The 16,295-nt window shown below is 46.3% G+C and overlaps 1 protein-coding gene across 2 annotated transcripts; it reads right to left on the bottom strand.

Moving 5' to 3' along the window:
- Positions 1-111: 111 nt before the first annotated feature.
- On the bottom strand, positions 112-7,216 carry ZNF396 (zinc finger protein 396). Of its 2 annotated transcripts, XM_087819040.1 has the most exons (4): positions 7,174-7,216; positions 4,389-4,858; positions 3,991-4,141; positions 112-991 (listed from the first exon to the last, which is right to left on the bottom strand). In XM_087819040.1, exons 2-4 carry the CDS (start codon positions 4,788-4,790, stop codon positions 444-446), a joined length of 1,101 nt encoding a protein of 366 aa, XP_087675166.1. In that variant the 5' UTR covers positions 4,791-4,858; positions 7,174-7,216; the 3' UTR covers positions 112-443. The 2 variants fall into 2 exon arrangements, with proteins under 2 accessions (XP_087675166.1, XP_087675165.1); XM_087819039.1 differs by lacking the exon at positions 7,174-7,216 and having other exon boundaries at positions 4,389-5,037.
- Positions 7,217-16,295: the final 9,079 nt, after the last annotated feature.

The following is a 16,295-nucleotide window of genomic DNA, read 5'->3' on the forward strand; positions in this document are numbered from 1 at the left end:
AGGTACATTTTCTTCTGGGCCTCCTGGGTCCTATTCTCATATATTAAGTGGTGTAGAACAATGCATACAGTTGGCCTTCTGCATCTGCAGACTCCCAACCACAGGTCGAAAATACTGTTTTCAATCTGTGTTTGGCTGAAGCCCAGGAATACAGAGGGCCAACATATTTTTTTAAAAATCCACATAAAGTGGGCCGGTGCAGTTGAAACCAGTATTGTCCAAGGGTCAACTGTCCTTTTTCATTTGTGCAAAGAGTAGAAATAGAACATATCTGAGAATGTCCTTTCAAGAGCTACCCTAGGGATGGAAATCTGAATTAAGCTTTAGAATCTCAAATATTTGAATCAACACTGTATTGATAAGCAGAAAAACAAACAATGCTGATATAAGATAGTCTATATTCTCTCCTGTGGCTTTTATGACCTCTGAAAGGAAACTGGTGCTCACTTAAACCACTGATCTACACTAGGAAGTTGTTTGTGCCTTGTGTCTTCTTCCTTTGTTGAAAAAGTTCTGAGTAAATGCTTTGATTCCCTCATAATACTGATGGAACTTTTTCCTCTAGTGTGACTTTTTCTGTGTCTGAAAAGATTCGAGCTCTGACTAAAGGCTTTCCCACATTCATGACACTTGTAGGGTTTTTCCCCAGTGTGGATTCTTCGATGCTGAATCAGGACTGCACTTCGGCTAAAAGCCTTTGCACACACATCACACGCATAAGGTTTCTCTCCACTGTGGATTCTCTGGTGTAGGATAAGGGCTGAGCTCTGACTAAAGGTTTTGCCACATTCATCACACTTGTGCTGTTTTTTTCGAGAAGGATTTCCATGTCTTCTTTCAAACATGCCATCTTGTTCACTGGTTTCTCTAGATGTGAAACTCTGGGCAGCATTCATACAAATGGTGTTAGAAACATTGTGATCCAGTTCTATGCCCAAAGAAGTACTTTGCCTTGAAGCTGGCTTCACATTTACAGGTCTAGTGCCTTTATCTGAAATAATACACAGAAAAGCAAATGTTACCAGTTCCCTGTTTAGAAAGAAAGAAAGAAGAAAAATAGAATGACCCAAATGAAACAATATGCGGATCATTTATTAGCTGGCACGTTTGTAAAATAGCATCACAATGTGGAGGGCAGAGGGGGTAAAGCAGAAAGCACCGAGATCATACAGTAAGCGGGAGGAATTCATAGTCTGAGGGGGCGGCCATGGGAAATATGAAAGGCTCTACGTAAAAGGTAGAATTGTGAGTAGGGGTAAAAAGGCATGTCAGAGGCTGAGGAAGTCTGGACAGAAAGAGGAAGGGCCTCCAAGAGGAGGAATTAGTGGAGAAGCAGAGGGGCAACTGAAGGAGAAGAGTCAAATGCGGCAGCAGGCTGTAATAGCAAGAGTGCCAACCACCAAAACCAAGTCTAATATTGATAAACGAATCACTAATGAAGCAAAGGGAGGAGATGAAGAAAGCCAAAGGGTCAAAAAGGAACATGGAAGCCCTGGCTGGGTAGCTCAGTTGGTCAGATCCTTGTCCCAATACGCCAAGGTTGCGGGTTCAGTTCCAGGTCAGAGCACATAGAAGAATCAACTGCCTGGCCGGTGTGGCTCAGGGTTGAGCATTGACCCACGCACCAGGAGGTCTCTAGTTTGATTCCTGGTCAGGGGACATGCCCTGGTTTCAGGCTCGATCCCTGGCAGGGGGTGTGCAGGAGGCAGCTGATCAATGTTGATGTTTCTCTCTCATTGATGTTTCTATCTCTCCCTCTCCCTTCCTCTTCCTCAAAAATCAACAAAAACATATTTTTTTAAAAGAAGAGCCAACCAATGAATGCATCAATAAGTGAGGCAACAAATCGATGTTTTTTTTCTCTCTCAATTAAAAAAAAGAAAAGAAGAAAAAGGAATATGGAAAATGAAGTCAGAAAATACAAGTTAGGCAAAAAAAAAAAAAAAAAAAAGGTGTAGTAGGAGAATAGAGACTAGGATAACAGCTCAAGTGATCAAGGGTAGCATGGAGTACCTCACTATAAAAAACCTCTACTCTTACATGTATATTGTAGTACTAGTTGAATGGCATTATTACTAGTCTAAATAGAAATCATCTTATTAATAGTAAGGAGCTCAAATTCCAAAGTGACCTCAATGTCTAGTCACTACTCTCAAAATCCTGGCAACAGGTAGCACTTGACAGCATGGAGACCAAGATCATCTGCAGAAGCTTTGGTATGACATGATTTTGTACCACAGAAATCATGCAGCAGCCTTAAGAAATGGTTCTGTCAGCCTATCATGATTCTGGTTGTCTGTCTTGTATTGAAAGATCCTGGGGCCCTGAATGGGTAGTTCAGTTGGTTACAGAGTCGTCCCGATACACCAAGGTTGTGCATTTGATCCCCAATCAGGGCACATATAAGAATCAACCGATGAATGCATAAATAAGTGGAACAATAACTGATGTTTCTCTTTCTCTCTCCCTCTCTCTAAAATAATAATTTGTTTAAAAAGTTAAGAAAATACATTAGTTTTTTAATACATCTGCTTTAGTTCCACATTTCTATGAATCTTTAACATACGTAGGAAACACCTCTGTGAGGACAGTCATTGGCATAACGTGGTTCTAGCCAAGAACAGGAGCCCAGGACGTGGCTTTGCAGTTGATCACTTCTTTAGTTATCACCACACAAAGCCACTGAGGCCAGGATGGTTTCTTGCCCCATCCTGATGGAGTGCCAAAAGACTTCCACTTTTCTCCTAGTTAAGCCACAGCAATTGCTAGACTGGAGGTGCTAAATGCTCAGTATAAGCTTCTTGAGAATATATATTTGTCAAATAAGAGTGATAAATGTTTTTTAAATGTCTCTATAAATTTTTATATATTTTCCTGTAGTTTCTTATCCAAATTCCCTTGAAAAAACGAACCTTGCTTAGTTTATCAGTTACCCCTGGAATATAGAAGCAGTGGGGGGAATAGGAGGTCCCCCTCAACTGGGGTTTCCCTCTTCACCTTTGGCTCCCATTTTATCAAGGATGATCACCTAGGAGGGCCTCTGCTCAAATGTCACCTCATCAGACAGGCCTTCTCCACCATTGTATTTAATAAGACACTGTCCCCACTCCATGTATCTCCCTTAGTGTGCTTTGTTTCTTGCTGTTTCTTCCCCACAGCACTCACGTTTTTTAGTCTCTGCAATGGAAAAACAGATTGTTATGCTAGTCATTTTAGAGCATTTCTGTAAAAAGTGATGCAGAGAGCAACAGAGGCCAATTCTGATGGGGAAGGAATAGAGAAACATATTCAAAGCACTGTGAGAGAGCAAAGTCACCCTCGCAGCAATATGGTGATTTTGATACTGGATCCCACCAGTAACTGAGCAAGAAGTTACACAGAAAATTATGTAGACCTATGGTCGTTAGGCTGTGACCCTGGGGTCCCCAAGAAGGTCCTCAGGAGCTCCTGACAATAAAAGAGGACAGAACAAGGCCAAGTTAAAGCCCTTGTGGGCTGAGACTGCTTGTTGCTGCCTCAGTCAGAGTAGCTGTGTTTTTATCTGTTTTATGTAATGAAACTCGATGTAAAATTTCATTTGAGAGAAGGGTCATGCTGCTTAAAAATCATTTGAAAATCCTGATGGAGATGATGTCAAGAATTTTTTAAATCTGCAGATTTTATAAGAATCTATGAGAAAGAAACAGGAACAAAACACTGAGAATGTTCATTAGCATGACATATACAGGGTGCCCCCAAAAATGTATACACACTTTGAATAACTATTAATTCCAATGGGTTAAATCTAAAAAGAAAGAAAGATAAATTGAGCTATCAGCTGTTAAGTGTGTATACATTTTTGAGGGACACCTTGTAGTGGTAGAAGTTCCCATAGTGAAGAGGAGGGAGGAGGGGAGATTTGAGACCTCTTGCAGAAAGCAGCCGAGATGTGTGCGGTGGGCTGAGAGGTCACCTTTGCACCCACACTATGAACTAAAGCCTGTCCCTCACCGTTTTGTCCTGAGGAGTGAAGCTCCTGTGATGTGCACTGCAGCTGCTTCTTCGAAGGCTTGAGCTGGCCACTTGGTGACTTCTGAGTGATTTCACAAACTGCCACTTCCTCTGCATTTTGTCCAAAAACCTGGGAATAGGTTATCTGAGGCTGAAGGAGGAAATTAGATTGGGACTTCAGGATAAAGTAAGAGAGAAAATATGTAGAAAATATCCTGGGACACAGGAAAAGAGAGGAAAAAGGCAGAGCCACATTCTATTTTCTGGCACAGCTGGGAGTACATTCACCCTGCTACACAACCAGTTCAATGGGAGTACAATTTGAGAGCTCTACCCCCAAAGATTCACCAGAGCTCCTGGCTCAGCCTGGTCACCCATCCCCGCAGACACCTTCTTACCTGCTCTGCTGGCCCATCAAGCTCTTTCTCCAGCTCCTCCAGCATAATCACAGCCTCCTCTCCGTTCTCTGGTCTGTGCTCTTGCAGCCAGGCCTGCAGCTCCTCTGGCAGGATGGCCAGGAACTGCTCCAGCACCAGCAGCTCCAGAATCTGCTTCTTGGTGTACACCTCCGGCCTTAGCCACTCACAGCAAAGCTCCCTGAGCCTGTTCAGAGCCTCCCGGGGCCCAGGGGACTCCTGGTAGCCAAACTGCCTGAACCGTTGGCGGAAAGTCTCTGGACTGCAGCAGCTTCTCCAGTGGAGGCTGGATTCTAGACTACAGGCCTCTTTCCTTTCCATCTTCACTACCAGAATGCTATCAGGCTCCTCTGAAGTTTGTGGAAGGAATGTTGATGCAGACATTTGGACTAATAGCTCAGGACTGCTAGGCTTTAATTTTTAAGGAAGTGAAGCTCTCCTTATGGGTAATCCTTAAATATGATTAAGGAAACAAGTGGAAACAAGACAAAGACAAATGCTTCTTAGAATACAACTAAGACTAGAAACAAGACAATCCAGAAAGTACTGCTCTTAATCTTAACATAAATTATGCTCTCAAAGAATATTTCCTTCTTTAAGAGAATCAAAGAGCTAAGATTCATTAATTCATATGCATGAGTAATTCCTAGTTTATTCTGAAAATCATGCCCACGAGGCTAACTAAATATCACAATGACACCAGCCAGGATTGCATTGGAGCTTCTGGAACACAAAAATAGGGAAGTCTGAGAAAAGCTATGACTCTGGGGCAGGCTCGAAGAGCCAATTAACTTTTTAAAATGTTTTTATTGATTTTTAGAGAGAGAAGAAGAGAGAGAAATATTGATCACCTGCCTCCTGCACACCCCCTACTGGGGATTGAGCCTGAAATCCTGGCATGTGCCCTTACCAGCAATCAAACCAGATACCTCTTAGTGCATGGGACAGCGTTCAATCAACTGAGCCACACTGGCCAGGGCCCAATTAATTTTTTCTAGCCTGCTGCAAAGAGCTCTAAGAAATAGTCTTGTGAGAGAAGTACTTTTGTATTTTTTTAAAAATGTTTTACTAATTTTAAAACAATGTTATTTTGACATTAAAGGAACCATTAAAAAAAAGTAACCGCAAATCCCTCCATCTTAATGTAGTCCCATTTTTTTCATACTCACTTCTACTTCCCATCTGTAACATCTATATTATTTAGTTAACTATATCTCTGTTGTAGAATATTAGGTTGTTTCTAATTTTTACTATTATAAATAATGCTGGGAGGCACATTTTCATGAATCTACTAGTTTTCTCCTGTCAAATTATTTTCCTCAATCATGTCCCAAGGCCTTGCCTTATTAAAGCCAAAAGAGAGTGGCAAATTCTGTCTTGCTATGTATTATCAAATAAATTGCAGAATAGACTATCAATTCACAATGCCACCAGCATAATTAATGTATGAGAGCAGCAACTTCTCCAAGTATCATTAGCCTGTTCACAGGAGGGGGGAGTGGAAAGACACTTTTCTTAGTATAACATTTTATTGAGTACCATTTTACATAGTACCATTTCAATGTCATCAGTTAAATGATGACTAGAATCCAATTACTAATTAAAAAATCTTATACTTGCTCCTATTTTTCCTTTATGTAGCCTGCCATTTTCCCCCCACTTCACCAAGCACTGTTCTAGGCACTAAAGATACATTGGTGACCTGAGCAAAGACTATGGCTTCTTAAGGCTTGTACTCTAGCAGAAGATACACTAACGTTACCAAATAAATGATACAACTTGTACAGTGCTGTGACCACTGCATATGATAACAGCCGACACTGAAAACAGCCAAGCACTGTTCTGAACACCTTAATAAATATAAACTCATTTAAATCTTCACAAAAGCCCTGTACGGATATTTTCACCCCCATGGTGTACATGAGAAACCTGCTCAGGTAACACGACCATGGGCAAGGGAACAGGACTGGCATCTGGACCCAGGCCACCCGCACTTATCCACTGCGCTGCGCCGTCAGAGGCCAAAGGCAGGAGCCCCAGCCCAGAGAAGGGGCTGCAGGCCCCGAGGATCCTGGGCCTGAGCAGTCTGGGGTGGAGACCGGAGCCGCCGCGAGAAGAGTTGAGGCTAAGAGTTTGGAGCCTTCCGGGAGTTACACTGAAGGCCCCCAAGCTAAAGCTGCCTCCGGAAGTCGCAGGAGAGACCGTCGCCGGTGAACCTGTGCCTTCTCCACAGCTGCGCTCAGCGTTACCCAAGGGACGGGGGAGCTACACCCCAACACGGCAGGGGCGCCCGTAAAGAACCCGGTCTCTGGAAAGGAGGGTTCGCCCAGAGCCAGGAGCCAGGGTCTTTGACGAGAGGACCGACTCTCACTTCGCAATCCCTCCGGTGGGCCGGCTCCAGGAGACCCCGGGCGGTACCCCCTTTCCTTGCCCCAGCCCGCGGCGCCCCTCCCGGCGAGAGGGCCCGGGGCGCGCGGGGAGCCGGGGAGCGCGCGCGGGGTGGGGGACGCGAGTGGATTCAGCTGGGGGGCAGGCGCCGCGGGGGAGGACAGGGGAGGGGGGCGCGGACGCGAAGGGAGAGGCTAAGAGATGCGAGGACCAGGTGGGGGCCGCGAGGAGCGCAGGGGGCGTGATGGGGGTGGGGATGGAGAGGGGTATAAAGAGGGAGCGCGCGGAGGGAGGGCTGCCACCCAGGGGCGCCGCACCCCCCCGGGGGACGGACGCTTCTCCCCGCGGCCTAGCGAGGGGGAGGGGCCGCGGCTCTCACCTGGGGGCCGGGAAGGACGACCCGCAGCTTCGGGAGAAGCCCGGGAAGCGCGGGGCTGGAAGCTGCTTCCGGTCCTCGGGCGGTTGGGGGCGGGGCCGGGGTGGGGTTGCCTTGGAGACGACGCGCGCAGCGCCGCGCTCCCAGAGGCGCCGCGGGAGCTGCGGGAAGGAGGCAGCTCGACGGTGGCCCCTCAGCTGCCGCGTCCCGGTTCACGTAAACCAGCGTTGCTGTTTCTCAGAGTGCTTTCACTTTACGTCACGAACCTGACTCTTTCAGTCAGTCACCCAGAGAGGTTATTCCCGTTTCACGGGAAATCACGCCGGGGGCTCCGTGACTTGCCCGCGGCGGCGGAGAGGGCGGACTCGGGGTTCGCCGCGCCACACCCCTGCGGTACCTCCCGCTCCCGAGCTGCCGCGTGGGGGAGCAGGCTTGCCCACCGGCGCCCAGCTTCCCCTAAGGGCCCCTCATTTCTTTGGAGACTCCGAACCCAGAAAGGAATACAAAAACAACCCTCCCCAGTGCATAACCAGCCTCTCTAAAAACAAAAGGCCGCGTGAGTCCTGAGAACCGAAAATCTGTCAATAGACAAAATTTAAATAATTTCTTATTCATAGTGTGTATGAAATAAAATTCGAGGGAATTCAATATAGGCCTATTTGAGAAATATTATGAAATAATATTTTTGGAAGAAAAAGTGTGTGGAAATTCCCAACTGCACAACTTGGATTTTGACAGACACAGGTTGGGGCAGGGGGTTAATCAATGGGTATCTGCAAAGTTCCTGTTCATCAAGGGGCTGACTTAGATCTTTGTCCCTTGTCTTCCTTTGGCGGATAGCACGCTAAGCATAGTCGGGGCAGCTTAGCTTCAAAAGTTTGAGTTTAAGCCCTGGTCGGTGGCTCAGTGGTTAGAGCACTGGCCTTAGGACCGAAGGGTGAGGGTCAAGGGCACGCACCTCAGTTGCAGGTTCAATCCCTGGCCCAGTTGGGGTGCGTCGCAAGAGGCAACCAGTCCACACACATCGATGTTTCCCTCTCGCTCTCTCCCTCTCTCTCTCTCTTTCCCTTCTCCCTCCCCTAAAAAAAGTTTGAGTTTATGATTTCACAACCAATTTCTTAATAAAGGACATTAGTGACTCCCAGGAATAGACTTTGGCTACACCCATATTTTCCATAAGAATTAGAGTTCTGAGTTCTAACAAGGAAGCAATTAAAATTAAAGGCTGATGATAAATGTGTCTGGGAGTGGAGAGGAAGCCTTTTGATACAATTATAAATTTCAGTCCTCCATGGCATTTAAAACTGAACTAACAATTTTGAACATGAATCTGATTAATCATAAATAAAGAAAATAAACAAAACAGATATTTTGCCACAATTTAAAAAATCCAATTGAGTCTATAAAATTACGTTTATAGAAAAAATTATTCAGGAATCAAACAATTATTGAGAAAAATTAAGGAAGACCTAAATAAATGGGAGTGACACCCTATTTTTATGGATTAGAAGACCTGATATTGTAAAAATGACAGTTCTTTATCAAATTTAAAGATGAATTAGGTAGTAGGGCTTGCTCTATTGGCTATCAAGATGTATTAAAAGTCTGCAGTAACTAAAACAGTGTGGTATTTATATAAGGATAAATAAACACATCAGTGGAAGAGATTAGAGGGCCCAGAGTAGATTCACATATACTTGATGAGTGACACACACAGCACTGCAGAATAGTCTACGAGAGATGGTCTTTTCAATAAGTGATGTTAGATCAATTAAATATCTATATAGAAAAAGGTAAAATTTTATCCAGACCTCACACCACACAAAAATTATTTCCAAGTCAATGTGCAAAGCAAAACAATAAAGATTTGGGAATATAATGTAGGAAAACATCTTCAAGATACTGGGATAGGGAGAGGTTTTTAAAAATAGGACACTAAAAACATTAACCACAAAGGGGGAAAATGCTAATTTGACTTACTAAAATTCAGAACTTCTATTCATCACAGACTGAAAATGCAAGATAGTATCAAACTTTAGGATGACAGCTGTGCAGCCAATGAGGGAGTATATCATCAGTCCCGTTTTGACTGGTAGCACTGAAAGTAGCTCCAATAATTTTTAAAAGTAGTGTCGAAGATTCCAGATTTGTTTAACAATATTGAGAGGACATTAGAGATTCAGCAGAGTTTTGGCATTAATTTTGATAAGTACCTAGAAAACTAAGCAAATAAAAAACGAAGCAATGTAATGAATTTCCAGGAGCAAAAACACACAAGGATGTTACCAGAAAGAAAATATGATTATATAATACTTTCTGGTTCATCTGTGAGCAGTATTTACAAAATCATAAACCATAATATGGTAAAGATAATTAATATTGTAGTATATCTATAGTTAAGTACAACTACATTATATAAATAGAATGATATTAAATTAAAGTTAAATATAGGATAATATATAGTTAATGTAACTATACTTTGACAGATTACTCTTGTATTATAGCTATATTCAGAGGAGGCGGCAAGGAAAGACCTGAATGTTCTTTGCCCTCTTCTCCACAAGAGGGCGCAAGGAGAGTAAGATTTTCAACTGGATTGTTTCAGTGCTGGCCTTTGGTCATTCACAGACTACTAACTACTACCGACTATTGCCATTTTGGCAGAATTGACACACTGCTATTGTTAACCTCTAAACGCCTGTCTCTGAGGTCCGGGACACTGCACAAGATGAGTAAGAGGTGGTTCAGAGCACTCACAATCTGGTGGCGTCTCACAGGGGCCAAGAATCATACATTTGAAGGACATTCTAAGGGCCCAAGGAATCCGCAGATGATGAGCTGGGGGTGTTCCAGCCGGGAGGTTGGAATGGGGGGTGGTGCCGTGTGGGGATTTGGGGGACGCAGGGTGGCAGCACATCCAGCAGCAATGTCAATGATGCATTTGCATGAGGCAATGGGGATGGTTCAGACATGCACCGGGGGGGATGAACCGTGGGAGCACAGCCCAGGGGGCAGTGGGAATGCAGGAAATAGTGCCCCAGAAGACTTGGGGGTGGTGATGAAAGAGGCGAAGGTTTCTTAGCCAAGATTCTGGCTGCAAATACTGAGCAGACTCGGAGGTCTCTCTCTAAGCTCCTGAACATGCCTTTCAAATTCACTTAGCACTTTGTTCTCTCCACTCACCCTTGCATCTTGCTCTGTTCCCTCAGGGCCCGTGATCTTCACCCGCCTCATCCCCATGGCCTTCACCAGCTGTACATCACCCTCTCAGATGCCATTTGCTTGTCCAGGGCCCTTTCCTCTAAGAGACTTGTGTTTTTTCTTCAGCCCTTTTCTCATAATCTGAGGGTTTGTTCTCAAATATCAAGCCCACTCTGCCTTCTTGTCCAGGACCTTTAAACTTCTCCAACTTCCCTCCTTGGTCTCAGTTTGGTAGTTTGGTTTTTTTTCTTTCTCTCCCTTTTTTTGTTAATCCTCACGTTCGGAGAGAGTGGAGGGGGAGGGAGGGAGAGAGAGAGAGACATCAATTAGTTGCCTCCCAAACGTGCCCTGACTGCGGCTGGGGATCAAACCTGCATCCTGGGTATGTGCCCTTGACCAGGAATCAAACCCACGACCCCTTGGTGCACAGGCCAGTGCTCTAACCACTAACCCATACTGGCCAGGGCACTTGTTTTAGCTCTCAAGCATGCCTGGTCTCTACGTCTCTTTTCTCCTCCCAGATCCACTGTGTCCCTATATGGGGACTGCCATCCTTCTTCCCCCAGGGCCTCACATCTGTTGCCGGGTCAGCTTGCCTCTGTCAGAGCCTAGAGATGCACTGGCTCTCACAAATATGTCAGATGCTGTTTTCACAGCTCCTGTTTTTCCATTTGTGGCCTGATCCTCACGCTGTATCCTTGGCATTTCAATCTAATACCACAAATATTTTCAAAGCAATGGCTCTGCTCTTAGACTCTGAACTCGAAAGTGGAAAAGGTATGCACCACTGTTTCAGATCTTAAATCTGGTTTTCCTGGAGTATTTCCGAATGAGCTTATCTACTGTGCAGAGTAATGTAATGGAAATCATACCAGGCCAGGGGTCATAATGCACAGGCCCTCCTCCTGGTGCTGCCCTTCCTGGTCAGGGCACCTAGGGCAGGTGAGTTTATCTCTTGAGTCTCAGTTTTCTCACCTATAAAATGAAGGTAATGACAGTAATTACCTTGTAGGATTTTCCTGAGAAATAAATGAGGTCAAGTTTCCTAATTGTCTAGGAAATCCTTTATATTAAAAGGAAACACTAAAAAATGAAGCTATTATTATTATTATTTCTACCACTATCATTTCTTCATCTGTGAAACTCAAGTGGGATTGCCAAGAGAGCACTGAACGATATCCAAGAGGCTCCTTCAAGCTCTTTCCTCTGAGTTTGTCAAATATGATTTGCCAGGCATGCTGGTCATGTTTTATAACTCAACCCTTATAGCTCCCCTAATCTGTTTTTCTCATCTGGCAACCCCTACCTGACCCCAGCCCTTGCAACACCTTGGTAAACAGCTCCTCTCTGCTTGAAGCAGTGAGTGGTTTCCATTCTGGGTGCAGTGGCTTCACCATCTGGGGGGTCAGCCCCAGACAAGTGAGGCACACAGGCCAAACCAGAGGAGTCACTGCCCCCTCTGCTCATACCCGGGTTTCTAGGAATGACTATGGGTCAAAGGACATTGTATTGGTTGCTATGACAAACCACCCGGTGTATAAAAGTGTATTTATTTGTATTCAGGAGCAAAATCTCATACAGCCTGCAATAAGGCTGCCTTTCTGGGCCTGAGGGGAGCATCAAAACTTCACTGATGTGTTAAACTGATGAGGTTGCCTGGTCCCCTTTAGGACATCTCTGTTTCCTGGCTTTCTGCTGCCTTCCTGCTGTAGAATGACAGCAGCCATGACTAACTCTTATTCACTGCGTATCCAACAAGCTTGGCAGGATTTGAAAATGGGACTATAGTTGCCCCAGTTTCAGGCTGAATGGCAGGTGCTGCATTCCCAAGTGATGGTCAAGACTACCTTACAGAGGAGGTTTCCAAAACTGGTTCTGTGACCCCAGCTGAACTCTTACCTTTGGCCTAGAAAAGAGGTTTAAAAGGCTGGAAAAAAGGGCTGGGGATGAGAAGGGAGTTTGGAGAGAGCTGCTGGTACACTGGTCCCAGCTGTGCTGCGGAGGGAGGCAGCCGGGGGTGGGTGCAGCGCCGCATAGCAGGAGCCTGTGCGCTCACAGTTTGCATGGGCAGAGGAAAAGTGTGTTTCCCAAGGAACAGGTCTGGCCCACTCAAGTGAGAAAGCTGGCATGGGGTCATTTTATATCCCAACCTAGAAGGCAGCCTGGCGAGCAGAACCCCACAGCAGAGTAAGTTCTGAGGCTCTATTGTACACATAGGGGCTGAGGCAGGTGTCTTGAGTCACCCCTGGAAGGAGATCCTAAAGATTAGGGGGATTCAGAAAAACCCACCAACGTACCTCAGGGAGGCAAGCGCTCGCTTCACGGAGAGGGCTGATGCCAGATCACGGTGGAATTCCGGGCTGTGAGAACTTTCCTGCCCCCTTCCACCTCCACCCTGGGCGGGGTCAGGAACCAGGGCAAAAGGTGGAGGAAAAGTCATGAAAGAAGTTGGAGGGAAAAGAGGAATGTTTCAGGACCTTCACCCCTGCAGAAGAGGGGAAACCAGCCCAAACATGAAGTTCAAAGATAATGATGATGATGATGATGATTATGTTGAACACCACACTCTAGTTACTGGACTTACAGTGACCAGAGGACCTTTTGTAACTCCTAAGTTACCAGAAAATGTTTAGGAGCTGCCTAGGTGTTTCTCCATGGAGCAGGGAAGAACTAGCCCCGCCCTAGGGGAAATACATGATGCTCTCTGACACCGTCTCCATGAAGCCCATTGGTCCACATAAAGGTCAGGCTGGCAGTTCATACCAGAATCAGGAGTTCGGTGGGGTGGCCATGACGAGAGGCAGTGGCTGTGCCAGATCCTGAGCCCAGGAAGGGAGGTTCCCGCCCCACCACTGGGAGCAGGGGGCTTTCACTTCCCCCAGAAGCAGGGGGTCTGCAGAGCTTGAGGCCGAAGGGCAGTGAAGGAGAAAGGGGAGGGTGTGAAACAGACTTTTCAGAGGGAGGGGCCGTAAACTTGCCCGAGGGGTGTGGTGAGCAGGCTGGCAGGGCTGGTGCTCACTTGAGATTTGTGGAAGAATCTTACCGGCTATGACATCACTGTCCCTTTGGCTCCTGCTCCTCAGGGCTGATGGCTGGGTGTTCTGGTTAACAAGTACTGGAGGTTCGCCCCAGGGTAGAGAAAGGGTGCAAGGGCTCAGAAGGCAATGGTGACGTGCTGAACCGCAGAGGGTCTAAGCTGCATGAGGAAGGAAATGAGATGCTGGCCCCGCCCTATGGGTCCAAGTGTAGAGCTGGGATTCTGCAGAGAGCGGGAACCATAGGAGATGGAGGTGGCAAGCAAGCTTTTGAAGGCGATGCATTTATTTGTGAAAGTGGGCCACCGAGGTGTTGGGAGGGAGAAGATGGTTGTTGAGATGATGAAAGACTGAGAAGCCAGAGTGTGGTGGCGCATCTTGGTGCAGCGGTGACAGGAGAGGGGTGGAGAGGATCGTTCAGTTACATGCTGAAGTCCCTGTGGAAGGAGGTTAGCAGAAGTCAGCTACAAGCAGGGTCATGAGTGGTGAAGTCCTTGGGGCATGAACTTTAAGGGAGCTCGACGTCAAGGGAAGAGAAAGGGATTAGAAATGGATTTGGATGGTTAGCATGACTGAAATGCTGCGTGTAATATCCATTTATTAAGCTCTAGATCTTTCAAAACACACACACACACAGCCTGAGCTGACGGAGGCCTGGACCATTATACTGCCCCAATCTAGGACAGGCTGACCCCTACCTTCCCATCACTGATGCCCTCCACGGGCTCCTGGGCCGGACGTGCTGCAGAGTGAGGGAGACGGGATGGCTAAGGGGCTTTCCCTCTCTCCTTTCTCCTGCATTTGGAGCAGGGAATTATTTTCCTGGTGCAGGCGCTGGCAAGGATCCACATCAGTGCTCTCAAGTGGCTCTTCATGGCTGACCAGGGTGGCTGAGGTTGAGGTGAGCTGCCAAAACCCTACCAGTGCCACCCTTCTGCAGGAATCCCCACCCTCCTACAGGAATTTACAGACTCACAGCAGGTGGAGTGCTTTGCTGGATGCCTTGAGGGACTAGCTCTCTCTCCAAAGTAAGAGCCACAGCAGACAGAAGAGTGAACAACCAGATGTTCACGAGCAAGGGGCAAGCATGAGGTGGTGGAAGACTTCCTGGGGAAGGCAGCTGCAAGCTCTGCAGGGAAGGAGGGTCGAGTCATAGCAGGAAGGGAGATTTCCAGGCTGAGAATGTCACTTGGACACAATCATGGTTAATAGGTCCTGGGGTTTGAACCAGCAGCCATAGGAGGGCAATGTCCTTTGTCCCTCCTCTGAACATATACATACATGAGTATAAAGCAAACCGGAGCAAACACATCTGAATGGTTCTTTCCCACAAGGGGGAAGTTTCAACATATAAATTACACTCCTCATAGCATTTCAAGACAGCACAGCCTTACTCAGCGTTCTAGGGTGATGTATTGCTCTGTGCTTGCATGCAATATCAGGTGTTATAATAATTAGTCTGTAGGAACATCTTGCCTTGTATACTTTACATTTCTTCTGGATCCACAAACGAAACTGACTCAGTGTTTAGGCACCACGTCTGGAAGCTGCAGGCATGTCCTTAGTGTCCCCACTCTCTTCCAGCTGCCTTAATTCTCTCCAGCAACCCACTTAGGGTCTAATCGAAGGCCTGGCACACTATCCTGACCTGCACAGTCTTCTTTCTTCATCCCCAGCTCTCCCTCACAAGCGGGACCATCAGACCCACAGGAGCCCATGGGTTCTCCTGGAAGAAGAGAAGGAGCTTGGACAAAGCCCCAGGACTATCAACAAAATTGGGAGAGAACAAAAGGAGAGGGCAGAAAGGCAGTGGAGGGGTGGCAGAGAGGTAGGGAGGAGAAGGAGGTGGGTCTGCGGAATCAGATGCTGTCCCTGCCAGCCGGAGACCTGAGGGGCAATTGCAGGAGCTGGTGAAAGATGCTTAGGAAGGCTGGGCGTGGGGTATAGAAACCAGATTGCAATCAGGCCAGGTGTGAAGAAATGGAAGGAGCAAGTGTTGACATTTCTTTCAAGAAGTCTGGCTGAGAAAGGGCAGGGAAAGATGAGGCAATAACTGCAGGGAAAGCATTTTTGTAATGGCCGAGGTTTGGGCATGACAAAAAGCCCGCTCTTTGTTTAAATGCTCCGTGTGGTTGTAGCCTGTAAAGCCAACGTGGTCACTAGTGTCCACAGGTGGGGACACTCGCAGAGCTCTGCCACAGATAAGACCCCGATGGCACCTGATTGCATATGTATCACAGTGCCAGTGGTTTTCAGATGAAGTTCCACCCAAGACAGTCTGGGATGGGAATGGACAGCATCTGGGTTGTTTAGAAGCATTACAGGCTGATGGCAAAAAATAAAATAAAAAATTCAAGAATGAGGAAAGAGGAGACCGTAACTCAAAAAATTTTCAGTAAATTGGGAATTATTTAAAAAATTTTAGCAACATCGAAAAGTTAAACTATGTTGGATTTAAAACATCACCCCCCCCCCCCCCACACACACACACACACCACCAGCAGCTCTAAAAAGCTTGCATAGAGCCAGGGAGTCAGTGGGTGTGATGATCCCAGTTTGAGTAGAGAGGCCAGTTACAGTCAGTGTACCTGATGCTTAGGGACACCTTCAGTAGTTCATACACATGTGCTGTTCATACTGGCTCCCAGGGCACAGAGATCTGCAGTCTGGCACTCGCTAGTTACAGGCAAAGGAGGTTAACTGGGTAGAAATGAGCATATTATGCAATAGAAGCTCCCAGGGAAGGATTCATGGATGGTGAATATCTTGGTTAAAATATGATCAAATGACACCAGGCTTCCAAAAAACAAAAACAAAAAAACCCTAAAAATTGAATTAATTAATTAATTAAAATGGAATCGAATGATTTAACTTCTAAACTAAAGCACA

This window comes from Miniopterus natalensis, chromosome 7 (genome assembly GCF_054644295.1).
Source record: "Miniopterus natalensis isolate mMinNat1 chromosome 7, mMinNat1.hap1, whole genome shotgun sequence".
In the NCBI taxonomy this organism is placed as follows: Eukaryota; Metazoa; Chordata; class Mammalia; order Chiroptera; family Miniopteridae; genus Miniopterus; species Miniopterus natalensis.

Coding starts and splice junctions, on each gene's coding strand:
- ZNF396 (XM_087819040.1), bottom strand. CDS start 4,790: ATGTCTGCATCAACATTCCTTCCACAAACTTCAGAGGAGCCTGATAGC. Junction 4,142..4,388: donor TTGATGGGCCAGCAGAGCAG/GTAAGAAGGTGT, acceptor TTCCTCCTTCAG/CCTCAGATAACCTATTCCCA. Junction 992..3,990: donor TCACTCCTCAGGACAAAACG/GTGAGGGACAGG, acceptor GTATTATTTCAG/ATAAAGGCACTAGACCTGTA.